Raw genomic sequence first — 16730 nt, 5'->3', positions numbered from 1 at the left:
ACTTTCTCTGATTATTACTAGAGGTGCTCCGGTCACGCCACCACACTTGTGTAATGTGTTTATTCAGGATTATCCTGCGTATGAAAGTATATTCTGCAGATGTGAGGGACTGCCGGGGGGAAGGGGGTTGTTCTGCTTGTCTGTAAATGCAGCGTACGTCCATAGAGATCTGTTCATCATCATCATCATCTCAGGGCGTTGTAAAAGCAGGAATTTACATCAATTCTTTAATATAAAGACTTTGAACCCTCTGCAATTCTTATACCACCCACATCCGCTGGTATAGTCAGAGTACCAAGCTGTAACACGAGGACCTGTGTCACCTCTCCTGAAATGCCTGTTTTAGTAACTATTGAGTAAAGGATAGGTAGGGGGGCACTCAAATATCCGTTCCTACATGGACTTTTAGAACACCATTTCGTTCAAAATATGAGGTGGATTTATTATTAAAAAATATAGTTAAAAAATGTGGGGCGAATTTATTATTAAAAAATAAATAAAATAAAATACTAGGCAGCTACAATATAAATGAATAGTGATTTTTTTTAACAACCAGGATCTGATTGTATCACAGATACATACACCATAAAACTAAGACATAAAACATACAACATGGAATAGAATAAAAAGAAACTGTATAAAAATGCGCAATTCTAAATGCGGTGGGTAACAATCATAAAATATGATCAGAGAGGGACCTGTCCGATCTGGAGTATTAGTCCTTTAGGTTTCATCCAGAAAAAAGGTAGCGTCTGTTAGTCAAACCTAACTTATTAGTAGTCCAAGCAATCAATAGTTCTTCGCATATGCAGATATTATTAGGTAACGCACTTGAATGCGTTGGATAGATTCTTATTCATCACAGACAATTATATCCGATACGGGAGAAAACCAGAATAAGTGATTGCCAACAAGGTGTCTCTTATGTGTCATGCGATTGAGAAAGGCTCTACTGTTGAGCCGAAAGGTTCCCATTTTGCCACATGGGTGAATACAATTTCTGTTGTTTTTGGAGTGCTGTCCCATCTTAGGATCTCCCTCCTCCTGCAAAGATCCGGGCCCCTCCTGGTGTTGGTGGCCCCGGCAAAGTTCCCTCCTGCGGAGGTCCAGGCGGGCTATATGCAGAGTGGTAGGGCGGCTGGAGCGATGCTAGGACACGCTTCCCTCCAGCCGCCGGGTGATGAAGTCAGCCGCCGAGGGGGCGTGGCTTAGCGTCATGACATCACGCCGGTGCATGCCCAGTGGAATAAAAAGGACAAAATGCCTGCTGAAGATGGCGCCCAGCGTTTTCACCCCTGCTTCTGCCTCTGGCAATTTTGGTGAACAGGACCTGCTGAACATGAGTGCCCCTACCACACCTGGCTCAGGATCGGAGCCTTCTTCTACCCAGGGTCCAGTGAGTAGCCTGTGTCAGGCACCCTCCTTTGTGATGTTGCCTATGGTGGCTGACCCTTCTCTCCCTTATAAGGTTCAGGGAGAAAAGGAGTCTTCCTCCTCTGTTAAGGTTAGGGCGTGTGTTTTAAACGTCTGCCCTCTTCTGGTTCTAAACCGCTGTGCAAGGAATGTACTGCATCTGTTGTGAAGTCCGAGTCCTCTGGCCTGTTGGAAGACCTCAAGGCCATGGTTAGAGAAGAGGTTCAATCTGCCCTGGCATCCCAAAAAAGAGATGCGTCCCCCTCTCCCCCCAGGATATTCAGGAGGAGATATTCGTGGGTCTGGGGGAAAGGCATCTGTCTGTGTTTCCAGTGCCAGATAACGTACAGAAGCTAATGAAAGCCGAATGGGATAAACCTGAAAAAGGTTCCTTCATTCCCCGCGGAGGTATCCCTTTGAGGAGGTATCCCTTTGACGAGGCAGATTGCACAGACTGGGAGTCCATCCCTAAAGTCGATGCTTTAGTGGCCAAAGTCTCAAAACGTGCGGTTTTTCCCTTTGAAGACGCCACACAATTGAAAGATCCCATGGACAGGAAGGCGGAAAGCCTTCTAAAGAAAACATGGGAAGCTACGGCAGCTCTTTGAAAACCGGGAGTAGCTGCGACATATACACACACACACATATACACACTGGGGGCAGTTGTTTACAGCGTTGATCGTTTAGACTCTGCAGATAGTTTTATATGTATCCAGCTAACATCAGCAGCAGAGCTGCACTGTGAACCTCACTCAGTCAAGCCTTTACTCTAGAAAGTTATTAGTGACGTTCTAGTAAGGGATTTTTAATGGTTCCACTTATTTCACATTATATATAATTGTTAAAGTGAACCTCTGAGATATTGATCAGTAACGTTAATAGGTGTCTGTCACCAGAAAACTTTTAATCCATAGGCAAATGAGCATTTAAGTGCACCAAGTCTCTCGGTGCACCCTTGTCCCTATTGCATCCTCTGGCAGCCCCTCCCTCTTCTTCTTGATTGACATGGCTAGGTTCCTTCATAGTCATCGCTCTTGGCCCTGTAATAAGGCTACTTTCACACTTGCGTTGTTAATCCCGGTATTGAGATCCGGCAGAGGATCTCAATACCGGAATTAAACGGATCCCTTTTGATTTTGCACATCAAGATGCATCCCTTCCGTTAGGATGATGTTGTGTGAAATCAAAATGGAAATAAACGGATCCGTCGCTAAATGCACTGAAAGTCAATGGGTGACGGATTTTTTTTTTAGGCTGATCCGTCACCATTGACTTACATTGTTTTCGGTGCCAGAGCCGTATTTATTCCTTTATTATGACCGGACACAAAACCGCAGCTTGCAGCGATTTTATGTCCGGTCACAAAACTGAATGCTGCCGGAACGGAAGACATCCTGATGCATCCTGAACGGATCTCTTTCTATTCAGAATGCATGAGGACTAAACGGAAATGTGTTTTTCCGGTATTGTGATCCTCTGCCCCATCTCAATACCGGAAAACAACAAAGCAAGTGTGAAAATAACCTAATAAGTCAAGATGAAGGAGCTGGCTGAGGAAGCAGGAGGAGCAAGGGTGCACAAAGTGCCCTGGGCCTGCCCTCAGTGCACTTAACTGCTCATTTGCATATGGATTAAAAGTACTTTTTTTCTTCTCCAGAATGAAGCGATGAATAGCTAAGTGAAAGGTTTCATTACAAAACATTGTGCAGGGCTGAAATTACACATGCAGTTTTTTGGGCAAAAGGCAGGTGTGTATTCAAAGGGAATTGGGAATATAAAGGGTGGATTATGCTTCTTTTTTCCTGCTGAGTCCACCTCTGTCTTCTGCATCAAAAACTGTATAGCTGAGAGGTGGAATGGCACTGAAGCTTGTGAACAAGTATAGGCAACCAGAGTTTGCTGTTTCATAGCCTCTGATGAGACAATGATCACAAGGTGTCCTTCTGCCGGACCCTCCAGTAATTATCAATGACTCCCCAAGCAGGGTGGATTAGATTTAAATCAAACAGATTTAAATCACGATTTAAATCACTGGTCAGTAAGGCTTGATTTAAATCATAGTTTTCTACATAAAGACAAATTCTTGCTGGTATAACTTATAATATGCAAGTAGATGAAGATTTTTAGAATAACAACTTTTCATATTAGTTTGATTAGGTTGATTCTGCATTCATAGGTTTGTAGAAGTTAGGATTAAGGTCTTTTTCTCAACTGTGTTCATGTTATAACATTTTTGCTGTGAAGAAGAGGCATGTGATCTCTGCTGAGTCAAATTCAGTTTTGAGAACTGCAAAAGTAAACCAAGCATCTGTGATAATATCTTGTAGGCAGAAAAACTGCCCAATAATCTTACAAAAACCTCTGGAAGAGCATGACATTGTGAATGGATTAATGGAATTTACAGTCATGTGAAAAAATTAGGACACCCTTTGAAAGCATGTGGTTTTTTGTAACATTTTTAATAAATGGTTATTTCATCTCCGTTTCAACAATACAGAGAGATTAAAGTAATCCAACTAAACAAAGAAAACTGAAGAAAAGTCTTTTCAAGATCTTCTGTAAATGTCATTCTACAAAAATGCCTATTCTAACTGAGGAAAAAGATAGGACACCCTCACATGTATTCCCTCTTAAATTGGCTCAGATCTCACACAGGTATATCACACCAGGTGCACATAATTAGTAGATCGTTACTCTGCATGTTGAATGAGGCTTGCCCTATTTAAACCTCAGACATTTAGTTTGGTGTGCTCCTGACTGTTGAAGTGAGAGTGAGCACCATGGTGAGAGCAAAAGAGCTGTCAGAGGACTTCAGAAAAAAGATTGTAGCAGCCTATGAGTCTGGGAAGGGATTTAAAAAAGATCTCAAAAGATTTTGAAATCAGCCATTCCACTGTCCGGAAGATAGTCTACAAGTGGAGGGCTTTCAAAACAACTGCCAACATGCCCAGGACTGGTCGCCCCAGCAAGTTCACCCCAAGAGCAGACCGCAAGATGCTAAAGAGGTATCCAAAAACCCTAAAGTGTCATCTCGAGAACTACAGCAGGCTCTGGCTACTGTTGATGTAGAAGTACATGCCTCTACAATCAGAAAGAGACTGTACAAGTTTAACTTGCATGGGAGGTGTGCAAGGAGGAAACCTTTGCTTTCCAAGAGAAACATCGAGGCCAGACTGACATTTGCCAGCGATAAAGTTGACAAAGACCAGGACTTCTGGAATAATGTTCTTTGGACAGATGAGTCCAAAATTGAATTATTTGGACACAACAGCAGAGGACATGTTTGGCGTAAACCAAACACAGCATTCCAAGAAAGAACCTCATACCAACTGTGAAGCATGGAGGTGGAAGTGTCATGGTTTGGGGCTGCTTTGCTGCAGCAGGACCTGGTCAGCTCACCATCATAGAATCCACGATGAATTCTACTGTGTATCAGAAGGTGCTTGAAGAACATGTGAGACCATCAGTTAGAAAATTAAAGCTGAAGCGGAACTGGACCATGCAACATGACAATGACCCAAAACATACTAGTAAATCAACCAAAGATTGGCTGAAAAAGAAGAAATGGAGAGTCCTGGAATGGCCAAGTCAAAGTCCAGATTTGAATCCCATTGAGATGCTGTGGGGTGACTTGAAAAGGGCTGTACGTGCAAGAAACCCCTCAAACATCTCACAGCTGAAAAAGTTCTGCATTGAGGAGTGGGGTAAAATTTCCTCAGACCGATGTCGAAGACTGGTAGATGGCTACAAGAACCGTCTCACTGCAGTTATTTCAGCCAAAGGAGGTAACACTCGCTATTAGGGGCAAGGGTGTCCTATCTTTTTCCTCAGTTAGAATAGGCATTTTTGTAGAATGACATTTACAGAAGATCTTGAAAAGACTTTTCTTCAGTTTTCTTTGTTTAGTCGGATTACTTTAATCTCTCTGTATTGTTGAAACGGAGATGAAATAACCATTTATTAAAAATGTTACAAAAAACCACATGCTTTCAAAGGGTGTCCTAATTTTTTCACATGACTGTATTTATCCAAATAATTAAACATATATACAGTGGTCCCTCAAGTTACAATATTAATTGGTTCCTGGACGACCATGGTATGTTGAAACCATTGTAAGTTGAGTAATCGGTTCCACAGCCCCAACATGTCATCCAAGATAAGAGAAAATGAAGATTTAAGAAAAATAAGCAGATAACTGTAAGACAGATAAAACAAGTCCTTCCATATAACAGTCAGGAATAGCTGCTAACTAGCTACTAATACAGCTATTTTACCAGAGAAGTGGACAAGATTCGTTGGGTCTGAGTCTGACACATTGTATGTTGAGTCTGGTTTCGACTTACGATGGGTCAGAAAAGACCGCTGTATGTTGAAAATATTGTATCCTGAGGCCATTGTATCTTGAGGGATCACTGTACAGCCTTATTCTACATAATTTAAAAAACGAATCTTTATTTAATGATGGAATAACCTTTGGATGGTAATATATTTTCCTCAAAAAGCATTTTATCAAAAAAAAAAATCAGATTTAAATAAAAAAAAAATCAATTAAATAAAATCATTGATTTTTATCCACCCTGTCCCCAAGTATTCATTACTCCTGCAGCGCTACTGCAGATACAGTGAAGTATTACAAAAAAGTGCTGTTTGTGTAAAGCAAAGACATGTTTAGTCCTCCAGAGCAAGAGGAACTCTTTGTAGGTCCTCTCAGGTCTGACCACTATAATAGGATATCTTAAAAGAGGTTCAGGGTTTGTAAGTATGGGCTCGTTCACACTTCTGTATTACAGATCCGTAATAATTTGTGAATGGTGACAATACATTAAAATGGTTTTAATTTTCCTTTTTTTTTTCTCGCTCTTTTTTTATTTTTATTTTATTGTCTTAAGTACACAGCATGTTCTAATTCAGAGGTTCCCAACCTTCTGTACCTTGTGAGCCACAATTAAAGGAGTTGTCTCATCTTGCCTTAGTAACGGCGAGATGAGACACGGTCCCGGACACCAGCCGGCTGGAAACAGCCTAGCTTGCTATGCTATGCTTATTCAGTAGCTCCTGTGCACCGCAATGGGAGGTACTGCAACAGTGAGCACCTGCGCAGTCCACCGTTTCCCAGCCAGATGGTGGTCGGGACTGTGTTTCAACTCCTCTTTACCTTTCAGTAGTAGTCGGGAAAAGGCCAGATATATTAAACATGGAAATCATGGATTTGCAGATATTGTGGTGTGTGAAACGTGTCCTACTGGTGTTCTACCTGTCCAGGGTTAGGATATGTCTGCGATATTGTCAGAACAGATGTATTGTAACCAGTGCGTATGGCCAAAACTGACAGTTCCTATGGCGAGCCACCCATCTGGGGGTCGCGAACCATATGTGGCTCCCAAGCCACTGATTGGGGACCACTGTTCTGATGGATATGTATTGCTACCGTTTTTGGCCCAGAGAAATCATCAAGTGAATTTATTCCATGTTTGCATGGGGCATGTGTCCATTTGTTTTGTCTTTCACGTCCTTATTTCATCAGTATGACAAAAATAACAAAAAATTGTTACATTTTAAAAAAACTAATAGAAAAACACTGCTGAAAAATTGACAAGTTATATCAAACTATGGAAAAAGAACAGATACAATATAGACTAAAACCAAACAAATCATTAAAGGGCATCTGTCAGCAGTTTTGTACCTATGAAACTGGATGACCTGTTAGGCCCCTTTCACACGAGCGAGTATTCCGCGCGGATGCGATGCGGGAGGTGAACGCATTGCACCCGCACTGAATACTGACCCATTCATTACTATGGGGCTGTGCACACGAGCGGTGATTTTCACGCATCACTTTTGCGTTGCGTGAAAATCGCAGCATGCTCCTCTTTGTGCGTTTTTCACGTAACGCAGGCCCCATAGAAATGAATGGGGTTGCGTGAAAATCGCAAGCATCCGCAAGCAAGTGCGGATGCGGTGCGATTTTCACGCACGGTTGCTAGGAGACGATCGGGATGGAGACCTGATCATTATTATTTTCCCTTATAACATGGTTATAAGGGAAAATAATAGCATTCTGAATACAGAATGCATAGTACAATAGGGCTGGAGGGGTTAAAAAAAAAAAAAAAAGTCATTTAACTCACCTTTATCCACTTGCTCGCGTAGCCGGCATCTCCGTCTGCCTCTTTTACTGTCTTAGGACCTGTGGAGAGCATTAACTATAGTTTAAGGACCTGGGATGACGTCACTCCGGTCATCACATGGTACGTTACATGATCTTTTACCATGGTGATTCACCATGGTAAAAGATCATGTGACGTACCATGTGATGACCAGAGTGACGTCATCCCAGGTCCTTAAACTATAGTTAATGCTCTCCACAGGTCCTAAGACAGTAAAAGAGTCAGACGGAGATGCCCGGCATCGCGAGCAAGTGGAGTTAAATGATTTTTTATTTTTTTTAACCCCCTCCAGCCCTGTTTTACTTAGCATGCTGTATTCAGAATGCTATTATTTTCCCTTATAACCATGTTATAAGGGAAAATAATACTATTTACAGAACACCGATCCCAAGCCCGAACTTCTGTGAAGAAGTTCGGGTTTGGGTACCAAACACGCGCGATTTTTCTCACGCGAGTGCAAAACGCATTACAATGTTTTGCACTCGCGCGGAAAAATCGCGGGTGTTCCCGCAACGCACCCGGACATTTTTCCTTAACGCCCGTGTGAAAGAGGCCTTACATGTGCACTTGGCCGCTGAAGACATCTGTGTTGCTGAGGTAAATGTATGAGGAAATGTGACTCTCCCAATTATACCCTTGTTGTCGATCTGCCGATTACTGTACCCCGCTCGTGACAGCTGGATTTCAACCCATCATGACCTTGATGATGGCACAGGTTTTGCACCCTGTTACGACACTATTTGAGTGCATCTCAGGGGTGTATTCTTTGTGACTCAGCTTGTACTGTTGTTAAATTCAGGAAGTTATTATAATGTAAGTCGAGGAATATGCTGAGAAAAAGGGAGCGCTATTTCAAATTATCTACATTAATGCAGTAGTCATAATCCCTAGGGCTGCTAAACTGTGCAAGTGGAGATTTCTACACAGCTCCACGACTTGGGTTCTGTAGCTCTTTCTTACTGATCATCCTATCATCAGTATTTGATAGGCAGGGGTCCGACACCTGGGTCCCCAGCCGATCAGCTGTTTTAGAAGACCGTTGCACTGGCAGTAGTGCCGCGGCCTTCTCGCTTTTTCCCGCAGGCCCAGTGACGTCACGACTAGTATCACTGAAGTGAAAGGAGCTTAGCTGCACCCAGGGTAGTAGTAGTAGTCATGACTTCACTGGGCCTGCAGGAAAAAGCAAGAAGACCTTCTTAAACAGCTGATCAGATGCTGATGATCTATCCAGAAAAATCAACACAACCCCTTTAGGCATCAGTCCGAGATCACATGTAATTAAAAGGAATGCTTCCATCAGAAAGGGGTAATTTTTTAAAATTAATATTCATGGAAGACCATTTTTTTTTTTTTAGGATTTTTATTTTTTTTTCTGTTTCATTTTGGCAGTACTATATGAAATGCAAAGCATTGTCCTTCTTTAGCCGTCAACACAGAGATAAAACTCCTATATAGATAATCCATTTTTTATTTATTTTTGCTGCGATGGAAAGATGCAATCTGCCAGTGTAATAGTAGATGTAGAATTGGAATGACAGCTCTGTTTTTCTCTTGATAGCCCTTCATAAACATGTCAACAGAACAGCATTGCATTGATCAGTGTAATGTGTGACACTCTAATTGAGTCACTCATCTCCCCCCCTCCCTTTTCCCCTCTCTGGTCAGAGTGAATGGTTTGACTGAGAGAGTCAAGTGAAGCTGTTTGCTGTGCTTAAAGTCGGGACAGGAAGTAGAATACACTGAGTTACTTAAAAAAATATTGAATAAAAAAATACATATCTGAGAAAGGAGCAACTACAGATGCAGTAAGTGCATGGTAAAGCTGTTACATTTGATTAGTTAGAAACATACAAAGAACAAAAAAATAACTCTGACAACCCCTTTAACATCATGGATACACGTGAGATCATTCTTTTAGGTCTGATGGCTTACCTGCAGCACTCCAGCTGTGGTAAAACTACAAATCCCAAGATGCACACTTGCTTGGCTGTTCTAAGATCTCCATAGAAATGAATGGAGCATGCTAGGAGTCCTAGTTTCACCACAGCTGGAGTGCCAGAGGTTAGCAGTCACTGTTTTAGGGCATGTTCATACAGTAGAAACACATCTTGCTGTGGAACCCCCAGCAGCAATCCGAGGCACTGCCGTGAAATCCATCTGCAAGCTAATGGGAGCCTAATATTGAGGGATTTTTAAGCGCAATTCTATGTGGAAATCGAGCCAATATCCTAGTAAAACATCCACTGTGTGACCATGTCCTTCAAGGGATTATTCTATGATTAATAAAAAAAAATGAAAATCATACATAGTTTATTACATAACAGCCTCGTTTGAACAAAGCTAGAACCAGCGGTGTACCTCACATGGCTTCATTGCTCCAATCGCTCTCTTACTTACACTCCCTAAGCTGCCAGCTTGAAATATGTCCTTTCTCAGAGGAAGTGTCCCTTCTGCTGCAGCTAGTGGCAGTTGAAGGATAGAACTGAGCATGTGCTTTCATCTCAGCAGGACAAAGAAATTTGAAAAAGAGCAAACAGCAGGTGGCGCTATACAGATACATTTTAGTGAATAACTCAGTAGCTATACTAAATTTTTAATTACATGCAATTACAAAAGTGTTCAGATTCAGGTGCTGGTTTGAAAAAAATGTAGAATATCAGTGGGACAACCGCTTTAAGATGGATTAGTAACACCTTTATCTGTACGAGCCAAAACACTGCATGGGATTACGCTTATGTCTCTCTTTCTTATTCCTAGAGGAGGATTTCCAAAAGCTTCCTCCTTCCACGGTCCCAGAGATGCAGAGGAGTAACCTGGCGCCGGTCATCCTTCAGCTGAAGGCCCTTGGGATTGACAATGTCCTGCGCTTCCACTTCTTGTCGGTGAGTGAAGAGACAGTTAAATGATTTCTTATTATAAAAGATGACTAATTTGATCAGCCTATGATCATGCCAAATTAACAGACTGCCACGGTTCTTCCTTCTCGGACACCGTGGCAGCACTGTCGAGAGGGGAGCTGCTGATGGACACGTTTTTTCACAGACCTCTTCTCATTTTTAAAAGTGGTGTACCACCCTTACCATTCTTTGGTCTGGGGGTGTATACAGTGGGCACCCTGGTCACATGGTCACATGATGCTTCTCATGCTTTTACTTTAAAGGGGGTGATCCACTTTTAAGGGCCTTTAAGTCAGACCCTGCAATGTCATAGGACCTGCAGAGCAAAGAATTTATCTGCTGCAGGGTTCTCGCTCCTTTGGTCCTCAGCTGTGACGCACCTGGTGCTGCTTGTCAACATTCGGTTTGAGGACGGTCACATGTGCCATTGCAGTCAATGACTGACCGCAGCGGTGACACATTCTCCGTGCATCATATGACCCATTAAAGTGACGCATGGTGGACCCGTCACTTCTGCAGTCATTCATTGGCTGCAGCTTCACACATGAATCCTGGAAACCGGAGCCCCGCAGTTGGGAACGGGTAAGTATGCTTCTCTCTGCAGGTCTGAGGACATGAGGGGGTCAGGCCAAAGACCTCTAAAGGGAGTCATCCCCTTCAAAGAGTAACTATCATTTAAAGGGAACCTGTCAGCAAGATATTTGACATTTAACTTTGAACGTTACCTTACTTTTCCAAGATTGTTGTCCTTGATGGTGCTGTTGTCAAGGAAGCTGGCGTTTTGTATTCTCAGAGTCAAACTTGCCGTGCCCAAATCCTAGCTCCTGCCCCTTTAATTTATGTTTCAGAGCAGTGCCAACCTCATCCGCTCATCACCCTCCACATCCCGTGCTGGCACAGTCTGCTTCTTCCAGGGCACCTGCACAGTGAAGATGAATGTACGTCTTCAGTGCTTCACTGCGCATGTGCCAGGTAGTGGGGACAATGCGTGCCTGGTAGGTTTGCTTCACTGCGCAGGTACCCTGGAGGAGACAGACTGCGTCTGCACATGACGTGGAGATGTGGGGGGATGATGTTGCCATTGTTCTGAAATATCAATCGAGGTGAAGGAGGAAGGATTTTGGTGCAGTGACTTGACTTGAAAGCGGTCATTAGCATAGAGTGGAGAGATGATTTCTCTATGCAAGCATGAAACACAAGACCAGGAAAATGGTACCATCAGGGACAACATGCCTGGAAAGATAAGGTAATAGGCATAGTTAGATGTTAATTATCTTGATGGCATTTAAGTTTTTCCCATCAATCAATAGTATAAGCAAAGATTAGAAACTTTATAATATATCTTATTACAGAGAAATGCCTCTTTCTCCTACTTATCGGGCTCTTCTCCCATCCACAGATCCCCCCCCTCCCCCCATAGCAGTGTCATGTCATCCACAGATGCCCCCGTAATAGTGCCATCTACAGATGCCCCCGTAACAGTGCCATCCACAGACCACCATTAGTTTAAAAAAAGCACACCTTTTGGTTCAAATTTTTTTTTTTATTCTTTTCCTCCTCAAAAACCTAGGTGCGTTTTATGGGCGAAAAATACAGTATTTTTTGTTACCTTGCCTCACATAAAGTGTAATATAGAGCAACCAAAAATCATATGTACCCTAAAATAGTACCAACAAAACTGCCACCTGTCATTTTTTGGTAGTTTCTACTCTGGGGTGCACCAGGGGGGCTTCAAATGGGACATGGTGTCAAAAAACGAGTCCAGCAAAATCTGCGTTCCTTTCCTTCTGCGCCCTGCCCTGTGCACGTACAGCAGTTTACGACCACATATGGGGTGTTTCTGTAAACTACAGAATCGTGGTAATAAATATTGTGTTTTGTTTGGCTGTTAACCCTTGCTTTGTTACTGGAAAAAAATGGATTAAAATGGAAAATCTGCCAATAAAGTGAAATTCTGAATCTACATTTTCCTTTAATTCTTGTGGAACAACGTTTGTAAAATCAGTTTTGAATATCTTGAGGGGTGTAGTTTCTAAAATGGGGTCATTTTTGGGTGGTTTCTATTATGTAAGCCGCACAAAGTGACTTCGGACCTGAACTGGTCCTTTAAAAAGTGACTTTTGGAAATTTTCTGAAAAATTTCAAGATTTGCTTCTAAACTTCTAAGCCTTCTAACGTCCCCAAAAAATAAAATGGCATTCCCAAAATGATCCAAACATGAAGTAGACATATGGGAAATGTAAAGTAATGACTATTATGAGGTATCACTATCAAAAAAATTTTTATATATTTTTTTAATAAAAAAAAAAATATAGACTGATATTTAACACTATCATGAAGTACAATGTGTCTCGGCTTGGATAAGTAAAAGCGTTTCAAAGTTATTACCACATAAAGTGGCACATGTCAAATTTCCAAAAAACGGCCTGGTCCGTAAGGAGCCACTAAAGCCACACCTCTAACAACATTTTCTCTTTATTTTACTGTATGTAACTTTTCTATCTAATGCCATAGGCTTGTGATTAGGTAGATGTTCTGTTTATTACCTCTGCTTTTACTTTTTCCAGCCGCCCCCAGCACAGTCCATGGTTCAGGCCTTGGAACTTCTGTATGCGCTCGGAGGTGAGGATCGTCTTGTCTTGTCTGACTGTTATACTGAACACATGTCCTGCGTATTGTTGTCAGTGATGGCTACAGTTTGACTTGGTCTGTAATTATTTCTCGCCATAGACAGAGTTATTTTCCCTGATCCAACCAGTGTTCTGATGGTTCTCACTTTTGCTATGCTGGTTGGTTTTCTGCTATTATATTAAAGGGGTTGTCTCATCACAGTCATGGGGGGGCATATCGCTAGGATATGCCCCCATCGTCTTATAGGCGCAGGTGCCACCACTGGGACCAGCACCTATATAGAGAAAGGAGCGCCGCAAGGTGGTGGCTGGAGGACTCCGGTCCGGCCACCACCAAGTGCGCCCCCCAGAGAAGTGAATGACCGGCCACTGCTCCCATTCACTTCTATGGGCCTGACGGAAATAGCCAAGCCAGCTCTCAGCTATTTTCGGTGACCCCCATAGAAAATGAATAGAGGATGGCTGCACATGCACAGTGCACCTTCCAACATTTTCGGGTTCTCCGTTCTCGATATAGGTGCACCATATCCTAGCGATGTGCCCCCATTGTCTGTGATGGGACAACCCCTTTAACTATTGCTCAAGTTGGTCCCTGTACAACCCTCAAGTTGGTCCCTGTACAACCCAACAATGCTGAAAATGTAATCGGTAGAAACAAAAAACATGAAGCCAAAATAATTTTTTTGACCAGATTAGCTTGGCTTCATTCTGTTTTATGAGGCCCTGGTGCAGGACCATATCTTGAGAGATTTCATGCAACTCGGCAGATGCATCCAGGGAGTGAGGAATGCTCTCAGGACCCCTGTCCCTGGTGGGGAGCTAATCTACGTAACTGTCATGTATTACAAAGGATACCATTATTACTAAAACATGCTTCCTGGTTAAAGTCTGCTCAGTTTTGTGAGTTGAAGAGTTGTTCATTGCTGTATATGTATATATCCCCTATTATAGCCTGAAAGCGTCCATTCAAGGGATTACTCTGCCTTTTAGGCTGCTTTCACTTGGCCATTGTGGTCCGTGACATGTAGTCCGTGTGACGTCTGCATTCCCCGGGCCGACCACTGCTCACGTGAGACGAACTGACTGCACCTTAGTTATCTGTGATGCTGTGAGTTCCATCCCGACCGCCAGTCTATGTCCTGCATTCTGGGTCTTGAAGATCACTATGATGCAGTGAGTTCAGCTCACATAAGCCCGCGGCCGTCACACGGACCGCATTATGTAGGACTGCACACGGCCATGGGAAAGCAGCTGTAGATAAAGGAAGAGCAGATGCCATCAGGCGAATCTGGGGAAACCGTGTACGGTGTCCAATAATCTAGCACCTCTATGGCTCTGATATTGCCGGAGTATTGGCGTTGCTCTGTAGATTATCCAATGTTTCAAATCTCCGGAAAGGATTGAACTTTTTCCTCTTTTGTAGGCTTGGACAAGCACTGTCGTTTGACTGAGCCACTTGGTGTAAGAATGGCAGAGTTTCCACTTAACCCAATGTTCGCCAAGATGCTGCTGGAGTCGGGTAAGTTTTAGGTGGCTATTTGACTGAATATGGATTGTCTAGGCAGCTGCCTTGTCACATGAGATGGCACAGGACCATTGCACATCCAGTATCCAGACAAATATTTCTTATATCCCTACATTCCTGGTTAGGGTGCCGGTTTGGAGAAGTAGGTGCCAGCATAATGTGCTTTTCCTTCAGGCATCCTTCCAGGCAGGCTCCCTGTCTTGCATTATTTGTGTAGACTTGTGTCCACATATCTTACTTCTGTACGTGGCAGATTGCTCGAGTTATCAGTCTAAAGTTGGATGCGTTGTCTTCTCATCACGCAGGTAATTTTGGATGTTCGGCTGAAATTTTAAGCATTGCAGCAATGATGCAGATTCAGAATATCTTTGTTGTTCCTCCAAACCAGAAAGCTCAAGCAGTAAGTGCACCGAAGGTTTAAGAGCAAACAACGTGGATGGGGTTTGGGGTACATTCATAAGACTGTATGTATTTTGCGGTTCGCAAAATGTGGATCTGCAAAATATGGATAATACACATGTTGCATCGTATTTTTTTTGCGTGTGCTTTCTGCATGTCCATTTTGCAGAAAGATAGAACGTGCTCTTGTTCTCGGTGTAAAATATGGTTCATTGAAGTCAATGGTTTCACAAAAAATAAAAAATAGATGCAGTGTGGATGTCTCACACACGTCATCGTTTTGCGGATCTGTGTTTTGCTGGCGCCATGTGAATGTACCCTTAAACAAATCAAAAAATGTGTGGAATCCGTGCTGAAGTGAACATGTGGGGCAGATTTTAAATACTCAGCACGTCAATTTTTGCTGGGGATTTCACCCTGTAAAATACAGCAGGTGAGACCTGTGACTAATCTGCCCCAAATTTGCCACAGATTCTGCATCAAAATGTGGTGACCATGTTGAATCTGACTCCCATTGCTTTAAGTGGGAGGCCGAACTGCCATTTTGGGTGGCCGCAGGTTTAAAGCTGAGACTGCACCAAGAAAGTCCTATACAGATGGAAGCTGTGACGGGTGTCCCATTTGCTCCACTTAATGGTGCTAAACCGCGAGCGGGTCCATGGCATTACATTTGAAAAATGTGGCAGAAACCAGGACTGAGTCAAAATCCACAGTGTGAACATAGCCTTACGGGTTTTGTTGCTGATTTTTATTTTTTTCCCTGCATTTGCATCTGAACTTCTTCTCAACTTCTGTTCTTAGACAAGAGAACTTCGAAAGTTTGCGGTGGAAGAGGGAGACCACCTGACGATGTTAAATGTGTTTGAGGCTTTTATCAAGGTAAGAGCGGTTTCCTTCATTGAGACCATTTTATTTCTTAAAGGGTTTTTACAGGATTTTGATACTGATGACCGTCATCAGTATCTGATCAGTGGGGGTCCGACACCTGGGACCCCCAACGATCAGCGGAATGAGAAGGCACTGGTGCTGCTGTGAGTGAATGGGTCTGATGGGTTGATACCAAGCACAGCTATACAATGTACAGCACCAGTGCCTTCTCATTTCGCTGATCAGTGGGGATCCCGGGTGTCGGATACCCACTGATCAGATACTGATGGCCTATCCCGAGGTAAGGTCATCAGTATCAGAATCTTGGAAAACCCCTTTAACTGACGAGGTACAATGTATATTTCAACATCAAGTGAGCATCCAGAAAGTTTAGTGCTGACACGTGCACCCACCTTTTACTCATATGAAGATGTCGGACAAGTATAATAGACTCACGGTCAGAAACTGACTGTATCATAAATCACCACCGTTGGTCCATGAGATGCAGCTGACACACAGCCCGTGTTTCCTTAACTGCCTATGGTTGTGTAAATTAGCCTTAATTTGTGGGTTAACCCTCATTTCATGCATAATTAAAGGTGATCATACATAATTGACCAATGTCAGCTGAAGCTGTCAATTTTGGCGGGACCAGACAACCATCCCATGTGCATTTGATATTCTGACAGCAGATGTTGCAGGATGAAAGGATCAGGCTGTTGGATTTCTTTTGTTCTCAGGTTCCAGAAATGTCTGGCAGAAGCTTATTTGGCTGATGCTGTTGGCTGCCTTAAGTGTATGACCAGCTTAAAGAGGTGGTGCACCTTTTGGC

The 16730-nt window shown here is 42.9% G+C and overlaps 1 protein-coding gene across 1 annotated transcript in view; it reads left to right on the top strand.

Annotated features, from left to right (window-relative positions):
• The window catches only part of DHX35 (DEAH-box helicase 35), a 42478-nt gene that overhangs the window by 15649 nt on the left and 10099 nt on the right, over nt 1-16730 (top strand). The window contains exons 13-17 of the mRNA XM_040437599.1: nt 10338-10462; nt 13045-13099; nt 14531-14626; nt 14938-15032; nt 15833-15910. Of these exons, the coding sequence (XP_040293533.1) occupies nt 10338-10462; nt 13045-13099; nt 14531-14626; nt 14938-15032; nt 15833-15910 (449 nt within the window). The remainder of the gene's footprint in view (nt 1-10337; nt 10463-13044; nt 13100-14530; nt 14627-14937; nt 15033-15832; nt 15911-16730) is intronic.

Source organism: Bufo bufo, chromosome 6 (genome assembly GCF_905171765.1).
Source record: "Bufo bufo chromosome 6, aBufBuf1.1, whole genome shotgun sequence".
NCBI lineage: Eukaryota > Metazoa > Chordata > Amphibia > Anura > Bufonidae > Bufo > Bufo bufo.
This window is presented reverse-complemented; position numbering and strand designations above follow the sequence as displayed.